The sequence below is a fragment of the Tursiops truncatus genome, chromosome X, assembly GCF_011762595.2.
Source record: "Tursiops truncatus isolate mTurTru1 chromosome X, mTurTru1.mat.Y, whole genome shotgun sequence".
Lineage (NCBI taxonomy): Eukaryota > Metazoa > Chordata > Mammalia > Artiodactyla > Delphinidae > Tursiops > Tursiops truncatus.
The window spans coordinates 120,603,347-120,615,918 of record NC_047055.1 but is presented as its reverse complement, the minus strand read 5'-3'; the positions used below and the strand labels follow the sequence as shown (position 1 = coordinate 120,615,918).

General features: G+C 42.9%; 1 protein-coding gene across 6 annotated transcripts in view; it reads right to left on the bottom strand.

Moving 5' to 3' along the window:
• Positions 1 to 12,572, bottom strand: part of ARHGAP6 (Rho GTPase activating protein 6) — a 486,446-nt gene that overhangs the window by 11,442 nt on the left and 462,432 nt on the right. For all 6 annotated transcript variants that reach the window (XM_019928543.3, XM_073799621.1, XM_033849658.1 and 3 more), the window contains one exon: positions 5,138 to 5,235. In XM_019928543.3, coding sequence (XP_019784102.1) covers positions 5,138 to 5,235 — 98 coding nt within the window. The remainder of the gene's footprint in view (positions 1 to 5,137; positions 5,236 to 12,572) is intronic.

The window sequence follows — 12,572 nt, the reverse complement described above, 5'->3', positions numbered from 1 at the left end:
CCTTTGGGGATTTCGAACTTGCATCGGCTTCATGCTTGGCTTAGCCATGAACGGGTAAACCTCAGTCTGCTGGAACTCAAAGCACATAACCATCTCGGACACTATTAACGGTACCAGGAAAGGAATCCACTGCCACAGTAGCTCTGGACTTATGGACGATTTTCACATTCATCGTGCTCAGTTCTGCAAAGCATCCCTGATGCAGAATCCTAGGGACAAATGCACCCTGCTCCAAAGAGACGCTGACCTGGATCCAAACTCCCACCAGGACATAAAGCCAGCATCCTGGACGTTAGAATTCGCCCAGGTCTTCTAAAATTTTTTGATATGTTGCTCATCAGAGATTTTTGGTGTTCACTTTGATTTTTAAAAAATACTACACTTCAATATTGTTCATTTTGATGACCGTTTTAACACACCCTTAAAATCTGCACCTCACTCCCCTCACCCTAGTCCCTGCCCTGCCGGGATAATGTACTTCTGTTCTGTTGCAAATGCCTGCGTTTTAACATACTTTGTCCTCTTTGACTCCATTCTCATCCCCTATTACCTTACAACCCTAAATCAAGGGGGAGGGTCTATTTTAAGTATCTCTGAAGAAAAGAGCACATAATTCTAATAAATATACCAGACAAGCAATTAAAAAACTGGAAGTCTTTCATTGTTAGTGAAATAAATCTCTTCTAATCTCCTCTTGGCATTCCATTTTAGTTGAAGCCAAAAATGTAAGTAGACAAGCACAAGAAAAAAATACTGAATCCTACTCTCACTCCCCCAATTCTGTTGTCGCACATAAAGAAGGGAAAAGACTCAAATCAAAACATTAAATTCCCAAATATCACTAAATGTTTCATCTTTCAAAACAGAAATTTTGATGAATATGTTCTCGTTCTTGGTTTGACACTCTTTTGAAAACTTACTTGTCCACTCCAGATAAAATCTTGTGCAGTTCCCACGTGGGGCACAGGAATCTAAAACCTTATTTAGGTATGTGAACTGACGGCAAAGAACAGAAGCTTCAGGAAAAAAAATCAAAGGGTTGGAAGAGAAAAATGAGGCAGCTCATGCATATCACTGCACTTATGATGTTCATTTTAGAAGCTACTGTTGCTTCCCACTCTGTGGTCTTCCTGCAAATCCTTTCCATGCTTACCTTTTATAGCCCTCGTAGCTGAGTTTTCACTAAATAAGGTCTTCGGAACAAGAATTCTGTCCATTCCCATTGCGCCACAGCTTATCCAGATTCTCGACCTCATGACCTGCAAACGCAATCGCTTCCAGTCCCTTCAGAAATCTACCTGGCCTGGTGCGAGCAGGTCATGTTTCCAACTTCAGTGCCTTTCACCCTCACCCCTCTGTCTGTTCCAGAACTACGCCATCATCCTGATGCCAATCATATCAGGTGAGCTTTGCCTTTCAAGACAGTGCCACAACTTAACGTGGATGGGTTCTCTCGCGCCATATTGCCTTCATAGGTTGCTATCTCATGGACAGCAAGGTAGAATCTAGTGACAGCCGAGTTTTTGGTAAGTAGTTGTAAATGAACAGAATGGTGGAATTCTAAGCAATGTGATAATGATCACTAACAAGTACTAAGCATTTATCTAAAAACCAGATTCTATTCTAATAGCAGAACAACTCCATAAAGTTAGTGTGACTTTTTATCTCTAGTTTACAGATGAGGAAACTGAGACAGAGAGAGATGAATTTCTTTACCCAAGACCGCACAGCTAATCGCAGTGGAACTGGAATTTGGACTCAGGCAATGTGGCTCTGAATCCGAAGCTCATAACCGGCACGTTGTATCACAGAAGGGTGTGCTATTGATGGATAATTGACATGTCAGTGTGGCCGGCACTGTCTGGCATTGGGGGTACTATCATTTGTCACCACTGTATTCTGTCGTTACCATGATCTATCATCACTGTAATTCTTTGCCGCTGCTTCTTGATTTAAGCACCGCTGCTATTTAAGGGCTTCTGCCCTCTGTGCTGGCCTCTTTATCGTGTCCCCAGCCAGCTGACATATTTACTTTTATGACCAGGCCCTGATTCAAGCTCCCCAAACATCCAGGCCTATTGACAACCTCTCCAGCCTACAAAGTTCCCTGCAAATCCGTGCTCTTCTCAGAAGATATCGAAACTCCACGTGGATCTATGGTCTGGAGCGCTGGTTCCCTTCTTTGTCAACACAAAGACCCCTTTGGCATGTAACAAATCACCTACCTCAAGTCCCCGGATGACAGTAAATACGTAGTAGCTAATGGGGCAGCGCTCAGCTGTCAGTTCTTAGCCTGGCTGCTTGTGAGAAACACAGGGGAGCTTTTAAAAATCCCAGTGTCCAGACTGCACCCCAGAATAAATGAATCCAAATCTCTGGGGGGGGGGTGCCCAGGCGGAGCTGTTCTTCAAGCTCCCCAAGTGATTCGAACGGGAGGCAAGGCTGAGAACCCGGGGCTCAGCACGTATCATCTTCACCCTTGTAGGCCTCCTTCGACAAGTCTGCAAGTCCTTAAAGATGTACGCATTTATACAGAGAATGGATAAACAACGAAGTCCTACTGTAGAGCACAGGGAACTATATTCAGTATCCTGTGATAAACCATCATGGAAAAGAATATCAAAAATGAATGTACATCTGTATGTATAAATGAGGCACTGCTGTGCAGCAGAAATGAACAAAACATTGTAAATCAACTACACTTCAATAAAATAAATACTGAGAGAAGAAAAGAATATGCCTTGAGATTTTAAGCTTTTGCTACTCAAAGTCTGGATCATGGCCCAGCAGCATCACAGCATCATCTGGGGGGGGGCTTGTTAGAAATGCAGTTTCTCAGACTCCCTCCCCTAGACCTACTGATTCAGAAAGAACATTTTAACAAGATCTCCTGGTCACCTGGATGCATAGCGAAGTTTGAGAAGCGCACCTTTCAAGCACGAAGAGACTACCTACAGCGCGAGGGTTAGGACGTTTCAAGCCTCAAGAGGCCGCTAAAAATAAATATTTATTTACTAATGTACGGATTTTCACTTCATGGTAGCATCATCGATCTTCTGGGCTGCTACCTGACCTGTACCTAGAGGAAAACAACCAAACACTCGCTTCTCCTCACTGCCAAAGTCTCCTCCAAATGTTTTCTGTTCGGTACTGCTAGTCTGCGACATCTCCAGTGCTCCTGTGAGCTTACCTTCCTTTTCTGGAAGCCCTGACACTCACCTAAGATCGTGGTGTAGCGTCAGCTTGCCTAGGCCTTACAATTCTTATTCCTATAGGGACAGGGAACAGAAGACGCTGCACCATTGTACAGTTTGGGATGGGCTTAACATGTACGCTTCCTCCTTTTCCTAAGAGTAGAGAAAGAAAGGCTCACTTCCTGGCATTTACATGCAAAGAGCGTATTGAAAACCACATCAAAATAACTTCTAACATCTGTTCTTCAAAGTATAATATTCATATATTTTTAAATGTCACATAAAAGCAGAAATTCGATAAGTCAAAAATCAGTGGCTTTTTTAGGTGTGTGTTTTCTACCTTTCCCACAGAGAAGTGTTTTAAAGGCAGCTTAATGAGGGATTCACAAAGAGAAAGGCTGCCATGTCTGTTCTCTTGCACAGGGGAGGGAAATAAGTGAGTTCCTTTAAAGTCCGGTGACACAAGATCTCCTATGAAGAAAAGCCCTTTGTTTGTTTAAATTAGAATCTCCACCTTGATGATAGGAATCTAGGAACATTTTAAGCGAGCCCAATTCTCTGATATGAAACGCAAGACCATGAAATACCAGCCCGTGTATACAGTCTGAATACATTTTTATTCCCTCGTGGCTCTTAGGGTTTGAATCCTGGCAGAACGCCTTACTTGAAGCAGAACTTATCTTGATAATGATTGGCACAGAAATGGATTTTTAAAACTGCTCTTGAAAGGACAATCCCCTTAAAAATTCTTCCCTGTTCTACAGGACATGGAGCAAAACAATGTGCAATTCCTTTCCACCAAATTTCTCTAAAGAATGTAATTTTTACATACCTGAAATAGTTTTAAATGAAAATTAGTACATCACGTTCGACATCAATACAAAAGAACAATTTAACGTGTGTCCACGTTTCTGAGATACCATTGAATAAGACATACCATGACAGTATTTTATGTATGACTCAGAGGGGAAAAATGCTATGAATTAATTTAAGACATGTCGCTGATTATAAGATTAACCTCAATTTCAGAGCTGATAAAACATGGGGGAAAATGTGTCTTAGAATTGTTGAAATTCAGTAGATTAACAAGCACAGCATAAGATGATACTTTCACGAAGGAAACAATGTTTCCTGTCACAAATTTAAGGTTTGGTGTCATGGTGGCAACATCACTCCTGGTTCATGCCGCAATATTATCCCCGTAACTAGCTTTGTTAAAGTTCACCCCCATACACTCTGCCTCTAGAGCAAATGGTTAACATAAATCATAAAATCTGACTAAGGGGAAAATTCAGTGCTTCTCCTTTGGGGGAAAAATGGTGGCTAACCGTAGCCTACTGCAAGGCTTGTATTTCCCTCACTGCAAACACGGGTGCTTGTGTATACCGGCATGCATTGCGTTTTTCTCAAAAGGATGCTAGCTAGAAAGAGCGGGAGAGTTAGGAGGGTGAGCATCTCTAATTTCATGGGTACCGAGGCCTCGGCTGAGGCCTGTCTTGTGGTTTGCTAATGCATCTGTCCCGTTGGTAAGTTACACACGTAAGACGCATCCAGGCGCAGCCTTAGGGGCCCCTAAGCACAGTATTTAGGATTCTAGAAGTGGAATCACTGATGCACATCGCTGTCAGTTCCTGAGCTTCCTGCCAGTGCGATTTAGTAGGTTTTTTTTTTTTTTTTCCCAATAAACACAGTCAAAAGGACCGCAAGGGGCTAGAAAAAGAAAACTGAAACAGAAAAATCCCATAAAGCAGTTTCTAGTTTGATAAGTGCATTGGTAAGACAAGCATTTTCTGTTTAGGTGGATCGATCAGATTTGCCAGGAAGTCACCAAAATTCCACTCAAGTCACCCTGCGTGGAGTTATGTAAACTTTTCTAATTCTTTGGAAATGAAAATAGAAATCCCCAAGGCGGCTTTAGAAGATGGAAAAACTGGCATACTCACGAAGATTGGGAGGCCTTTCTTCTGAGTAAATAGTCCACAACATCGGGATCGGTCTCTAACAGGCTCATCAGTACTTCATTCTGGAGATCCGGGGGAACCTGCAGGGGCCAAATGCTGAGGCGTAAATAAAACCACTCCAGAAGGAAGCGAACTACAGTCACTGGCAACTTGACGACAGCATATAAAAGGGTGCCTTAAAAGTTGTAAGAAAACAGAGTGATCTCTTGGTTAAAACCAAACCTACACCAACCCATACAGCCAGTTTCATTCTTAGGACAAACTGGATGATTACCAAATAGTCATATTCAATAGTCAATTCAATTCAAGTGGGGTGAACTGTCACACCACTTGCGACCGGAGACACAGCCTAACCACTTGGGTACCTCTGTTGCTCAGACTCCATTTTCTCGGCTTTCAATAAGCAAAATATTGCGGTTAAGAGGAACGGTGTTCGTAATTTACTGTCCAAATGGGGACACTTTCTAGAGTTCATATTTAGAACTATGCCAAGACAACAGGCATAAGTTAGGACTGTCTTGGGCAGTTCTGGAACATAGGATCAGTTTATCGAGGACGGGCCCTGGAGCCGGAGACTGCTTGTATTTGAGTCCCAGTTCCACTTGCTGGGTGTGGGAATTCTGGCAAGGTATATGACGTTTCCAGGTCTCAGCGCCCTCAACTGTAAACTAGAGATAATAAGAGTACTCACCACAAAGGGCTGACGTGGTGAGTAAAGGACTTACTACATGTTGAGAACTTAGAAAAGCACCTGGCAACTAGAAAACACTCAAAAAAAATGTTGACTACTACGTTTGCACGTGCCACTTTGTCATTCAGTGCCGGCCTTCACTCCTTTCTTGCCTCCTGGTCTATCAACAATTAAAAGTTTCTTGCTGGGCTTCCCTGGTGGCGCAGTGGTTGAGAGTCCGCCTGCCGATGCAGGGGACGCGGGTTCGTGCCCCGGTCCGGGAAGATCCCACATGCCGCAGAGTGGCTGGGCCCGTGAGCCATGGCCGCTGGGCCTGCGCGTCCGGAGCCTGTGCTCCTCAACGGGAGAGGCCACAGCAGTGAGAGGCCCGCGCAAAAAAAAAAAAAAAAAAAGTTTCTTGCTTCATAATTTGATGAGGCATTCACTAGACTGTTATAGATGAGCTTCATGTGTTTCTCTAAGCCTAATCCTCAGTGCATTAGAAGATGACCTTACAATCCTAAATCACTCACGTAGAAGTTTTTTCTGGGAGAAAAGACTGAACTCGGCTCCAGTGGCTTTCTACTCTGTAGATGCTGGTAGCTCAACCACAGGAAATTCCAACTGTTGAGGGAAAATACACGTTCAGTCTGATTCTCTCACATGTGGGCTCGGAGACAAGACCCTTAAATACTGTGGCGACACGTCTTCTAAGAACGAGTGTTGGTGGAAGAATGGCCTTCTGCCTCTTGCAGAACTCAATTCTTCCTGAGCTCTAAGAAGCTGGACGCAATTTTATTAACAAAAACGGGGATGAAAAAGCAACAAAATGCTTTCCTCCTTTCATAAATCTATTCTTCCTACTTCATTCTGAATCGTCATTAATGACATTGCCAAACCCTAGTCACACAAGCTCAAAATCTGGGCTGGATTCAAGCTTCTCTGTGTCCTTTTCCCTCCCTGTTCGGAGCTGGGAGATCTACTTGATTTCATCTCCGTGATGCCTGTTACTTCTTACCTCTCTTTCCCATTCCAACTGCAATGATCCAGGTTTGAGTGTTCATTACCCGTTTGGAGTGGTCATCTGTTGGCCATTACCAGCCTTCATTTCCCTCTTCTTATAACAGTCATAGCCCAAGTTCCCTCTGGAGAACTAACTGCTCTCCAACCTCCAGCTGGAGGGTGAGGTGTGACCTAGCCTAAGTCAATGATCATTCCACTCCCAGACTACCGTGGTTGCCTGAGCGATGAGCATGTGACTGCATTAGAAGCAATGAAAAGCTGTGAGAATTTCCCAGAGGCTTCAGAGGGACAGGATACAGGGCCTGAGGCTTGTGCCGAGACTGAAGAAACCATTCCAAGCAATGGAGAGAAAGTAAAGGGCTCTCGTGACATCACTTGAGTCCTAGGTAAAGCTGCACCTGAAGCCACATCTGCTCTAGATTGTTCAGCTGTGTGAGCCCCCAAATTCCTTAAGCTGGTTTGAGCTTTTAGTTGAAAAGAAAGATATATCCTTGATGAGGCTTTGATACAACAGCTTGCTAACTTGTGTACTATTTCCTTCAAGTTGTACATCACATTTCTCCTCTATGTGGTTGTCAGAATGCTCTGATCAAGACACTTGATCCAAACCCCTTTTGATCAAAGCCGCTTACTTGCCTCCATCTGTATTTCTCATCTTCTCCCCTAGCAGTCATCCTCACACACCCGCGACCTCAGTAGCGCTGTGCTTCTCACTCTGACCTTTCCCCACCTCATTCCTTTAATTCGTTACATAAATATTTGGTGAGTGCTTACTGAGCGCCAGGCACGGGATGCTGGGATCCAGCGGCAAACCCAGCAGACGGGAATCCATGTCTCCTTGAAGCTGACAGTGAATATGGGGAGACTGGCATGAAACAAATGAACAGAAAACATAGCATGGATCCCATGGAGAAAGGGAAAGCAAAGAAGGGCAGTGACGAATCCTGGGCCGGGGGTGCAATTTAAATAGGACTGTCAGAGAAACTGACAATTTAGCAGATGAAGGAATTGGAGAAACTCATTCCGAGCAGAAGGAAGAAAGAATTAGCAAGATGTTGAATCAGGAGCAGTTTGGAGGCCAGTGAGGTTGGAACAGAGTGAGAGGAAGAAGGGAAGCGGTAGGAAGTATAGGTCAGGTAACCAAGGCCAGATGTTGTGCAGTCTTACTGCATGATAATGACTTCTGCTGTCAGTCTAAGTGGGTGGGGAGCCACCGGAAGTTTTGAGCAGAGGACTAACATGACTTGTCATCACTCTGGCTGCTGAGTTGCTAGGAGACTGTAGGGAAGCAAGGGGTGAAGCCAGGAGTGCAGATGGGGCTGTCGATACATCCAGAAGAGAGATGATGGGGGGCCGAGCCAGCATGGTGAGCGGATGAGAAATATCCGGATCCTGGAGACAGTAGACGATAGCATTAGCTAACTGACTGGATGGAGAGAGAGAAGGAAGAGGGAGAGGGAGTGGGAGAGGAAGAAGAAGAGAGAATGACTTCAACGTTTGGGGCCTAGGCACCGGGAAGGATGGGGTTGCTGGTAACTGATGTAGAGAAGCTGCAGGGCGAGGAGGGTCAAGGCTGGGGGTCAAGATTAGGCCTGTGGCTTTGGTGTAAGACTGAGAGGCCTGTGAGACATCCAAATGGAGGAAAGATCTAGTACGTGATTGGAAATAAAGATCTGGGGTTAAAGGGGAGTCCTGGGCTGAACATAGAGATTTGGGGGACACGTATAGATGGTATTTAAAGCTCTGTGACCAAATGCAACGGCCTGGGAATGAGAATGGAAGGAGAAGAGAAGGGGCAGGACTTTTAGGTCCAGGCTGAGAGATTGTTCTCTTACTATATTGAATACATTAAATAAATAAAAAGACTGCTAATTTTGACAAACAACATGACCCAACAGATACACTTGATTACATCAGTTTTTCCAAAAGTAATATTCAAAGGGTGCAAATGAGAAGAGAGAGAGAGAACTCATTAAAAACAAAATGAACACCAAAGCAAAAAATAATATAGGCCAAAAATGTATATATTGAATTTTTTAAAAAGAATCTTCCATGAGCAAATTAGGAAGACTATTTCTATTTTTGTCCAGTTGGTTTAAAATTTCCTGTGCTTAGACATGTAATACAAGGTTTTGCTCCAAGCACCGATCCATCCCCACTAAGAATAAACAACTGGACTGCACGGCCTTCAGAGCGGTGCACACGTCACACTATTAGTTCTCTGAGAGTATATGGTGTGTCTAATGCTAACTTATCAACTCAGATACATTATTAGAATAGGTTAGAGGAAGGATCATTATTGGAAAATAACTTGCCATGAAGTTTTGCAGAAATAGCATCATTTCTGCAATTCAGAGTTTTTACTCATTCAGCCAGGCTTTATTCCCAACCAATTATAATTCCTGAGGCTTATTTTCTGGAGCGTATGTGACCTTTACTTGGTAACAAATGCAAATAGAAAGGGTCAGTGCTATAAACCTATCTACAGTTTCTTTTCGAAAGACTCACGACACCGTTTTGGCTTGGAGACACTATTTACAAATAAGTGAAAAAATAGAGCTTAAAAATGTGGACCCATGTGTTGCAGGAAGAGTAGACAATATTTTCCTATGCATTATGCAAGACTGACTACAGTGTACGTAATCCATTACTTTAATTAGCTTATTTATAGCCCGCTTTGATTTAAGGCAGCTTCCAAAATTCATATGATAAAACCACATTTGTTTTTGTTTTTTAATAAAGGAATGGTTCCGAAAATTGGAACCAGTGGGAAAATGAAGGTAGAGAATTTGAAACGATGCCTGGAACTGACTTTTAATATTCATACTACAGCATCCAGTGCTGTCTTCCCAATAATTCCTGTCATCTCTGTCCACGTTTGCACATTTCATTTCCTATTATTTAATAAAAATTTCAAACTACTGGCTCAGTTCAATTGGATGAGCATTCATTTTCTATTAATTTAGATACTTAATAGAGAAACTAAAGTCAGGGGAATGAGCCGAATAGAAACACCAGCTTACAGTAAGTAAGAAGAAATATCCACGCAGGCCACTGACATATGCTGTCGAAAGAATATCTGACCAAGAATCGATAGTTCCCGAGGTCGCGTTTTGGCTCTGCTGCTTATAATTAATATAAACTTGGACACGTCGACCAGCTTCTTTAGGATCCTATTCCTGAATCTGAAAATCCGGGCATATCCTATCTGTCCCCTTTGCCTTTATGGAGATGTTATGGGGATCAAAAGGGCTAACAAATTTGAAAGTACCTGACTAGTTGCAAAGGACTTTAGAATTACAGATTTTATTGGAAATAGACAAAATAATAAGTTAAACACTTAAAATAATAAAAGCAGATAACTTGGAGATGGTCAATGTTTGTTCTGAGATTTCTTTCTTGACTAACAGCCATTGATTTCCACCTTTTATCCTGTGTGCTTGCAAAGAAACATCATTCTTCTCTTTTGCCTAACACTTCTGGTGGGTAACTAAGTTATGGGATTTCCTCTCGATATGTCTCCGTTCTTGACCACCCCTTGATTTCTAGAGTTACAGTGTACGACCTCTTGGCCCCTCAACTGCAATGGTCTTGAAGCCAGACTCTGTGTAGCTTCTCCATTTTGGCTTTTTCTCCTGTGCCAGACCTCAAGTCTTTGGGCTGGTCACATCATCAGAAGGCAGGGATTATCTGACTTGACCACCTGGAACTGAGAGAGGGTCCTAAGGTTGCAGTTCTCTGTCAGCTGGCCTCCTTCACAGCTAGGCCAAGATCATATGAGCCAATCCTGGCCAAGGTACCCTAAGGGGGGGGGGGTCTTATAGAAGCTTCTGGAAAAGGTTCTCCTCCATATTGACAAGAGATGCAGGAGAGAAAACATCTCTCTTTGGGACTGGATGTGATAATGGCTGCACGAGGTGCTGGAAATGGCTGTGGTCTCTTGCAGCTAAAGATGGCGGACCAGAGAGAGCATAAGTGCGAGTGAGCCGCTAAAATCGTGCCCCCAGACTTCCTATTATGTGAGATAATAAATCCTGATGTTTGCCACCACCTATAGTTGATTGTTCTCCACCTTGCAGTTGAAACTCCTACCTGCATATCCACGCCCTTTCGCCCACTCACTCACTCACTCAATTTTATACGCTTCCAGAACACAGGGTAGGGTGCTGCCTTCTACGCAATGGATGCTGAATAAATGTTGCTGGAATGGCTACAAATAATAATAAAAAATAACCCAGAATTATTGGTCTTCATGGTGTACACTGGTTATGTTGCCTTTGTCTAGATGCTTCTCTCTACTTATAAGTAGTACCAATGTCAGGCTCCAGCAAAATTTCCTTGCTACTCATTTCTAGAGTTGGAAGATAAATTTCCTTCCCCAACTGAGGCGCACCAGAATTTTTCTAACAAGTTCTTAAACTACTGTTTCCATTAACAGAAAAACTCTAAAAATGAAAAGTACGACTCAATAATCAAGATTTTTTTCTTCTGGAATTTTGTATATAGTGAAATGAAAACTAAGGCGTAGGACTGTGAAAAACACATTACTTTTTTTAATCAACCAATTCTGGACATTTAAATGAAGGAACCAAACCCATCCCAAAGGGCTTCTTCCCTTACAATTTATTGTTTCTAATCAAAATCTCTACTGCGTTTCATGGCACAGGGAGATCAGCTCGGTGCTTTGTGTCCACCTAGAGGGGTGGGATAGGGAGGGTGGGAGGGAGACACAAGAGGGAGGAGAAATGGGAATATATGTATACGTATAGCTGATTCACTTTGTTATACAGCAGAAACTAACAGAACATTGTAAAGCAATTATACTCCAATAAAGATGTTAAAAAAAATCTACTGTGTTTTAGTCAACTATTTAGTAACTTTAGATAATTTCTAACGGTACCATTTATGGTTGTTTTTATCTGGAGACTCAACTCCTTCGATTTTCCTATATTCCTTCAAAGGATAATGCTATCTCAAAACTCAAAAGAACTTTGGACCGTCCTGCTTCAGAGAAAAAATGTAAACACTGCACACATGAAGGAATAAAACTGTCACAATTAAAATCCACCCTACCAAATTAAAAATGAAACCTTGAATGATTGCCTAGGGTATAACTGCTATGATGTATTTTATTCCATAAACCAGAGAGAGTGAAAAATGGTTTGACTTTTCTCCCTTTACTAAGTCACCATAACAAACCACTAAGGGCATCTGAAAGAGCACTTCCCAGGACCCGATCCTACTGTACTGTACTTGGGTAGGTGTTTCACAGCAGTCCACCACTTGGCACTGAACCAAGAAGAATGCTTTGCATTCAAAACTCTAACAGTCCCCAGCAGAAGTAAATGTCATTGGAAGTCATGATGATATTTTTTTTGAGCTAACAAACACACCGAGAGAAATCACTGGCTATTTATGGGAGCAAAAGCTCACACATGCGCAGGCCCAGCCTAGAACTTTTGTGTAGCTCTGGGGTGGAGGGTGGCTTAATATTATATAAGGAGGTCTCAGTGCATTTAAAGGGCCAGAATGCGTTAAGTTCAAGAAATTTTTCTCACGTGCCTGACACATGCGAGGCAGCGTTTTTGGCAGTCGGGGCGCATTATTGAACAAATATAGTCGAAGAGCCCAGGACTCGTGGAGCTGTGATGGGGGATGACTCGAGGAAGGTGAAGAGCTGCTGCCCCTCTCCACCTGCGTGTGTCACCTACAGTGCAAGCATTC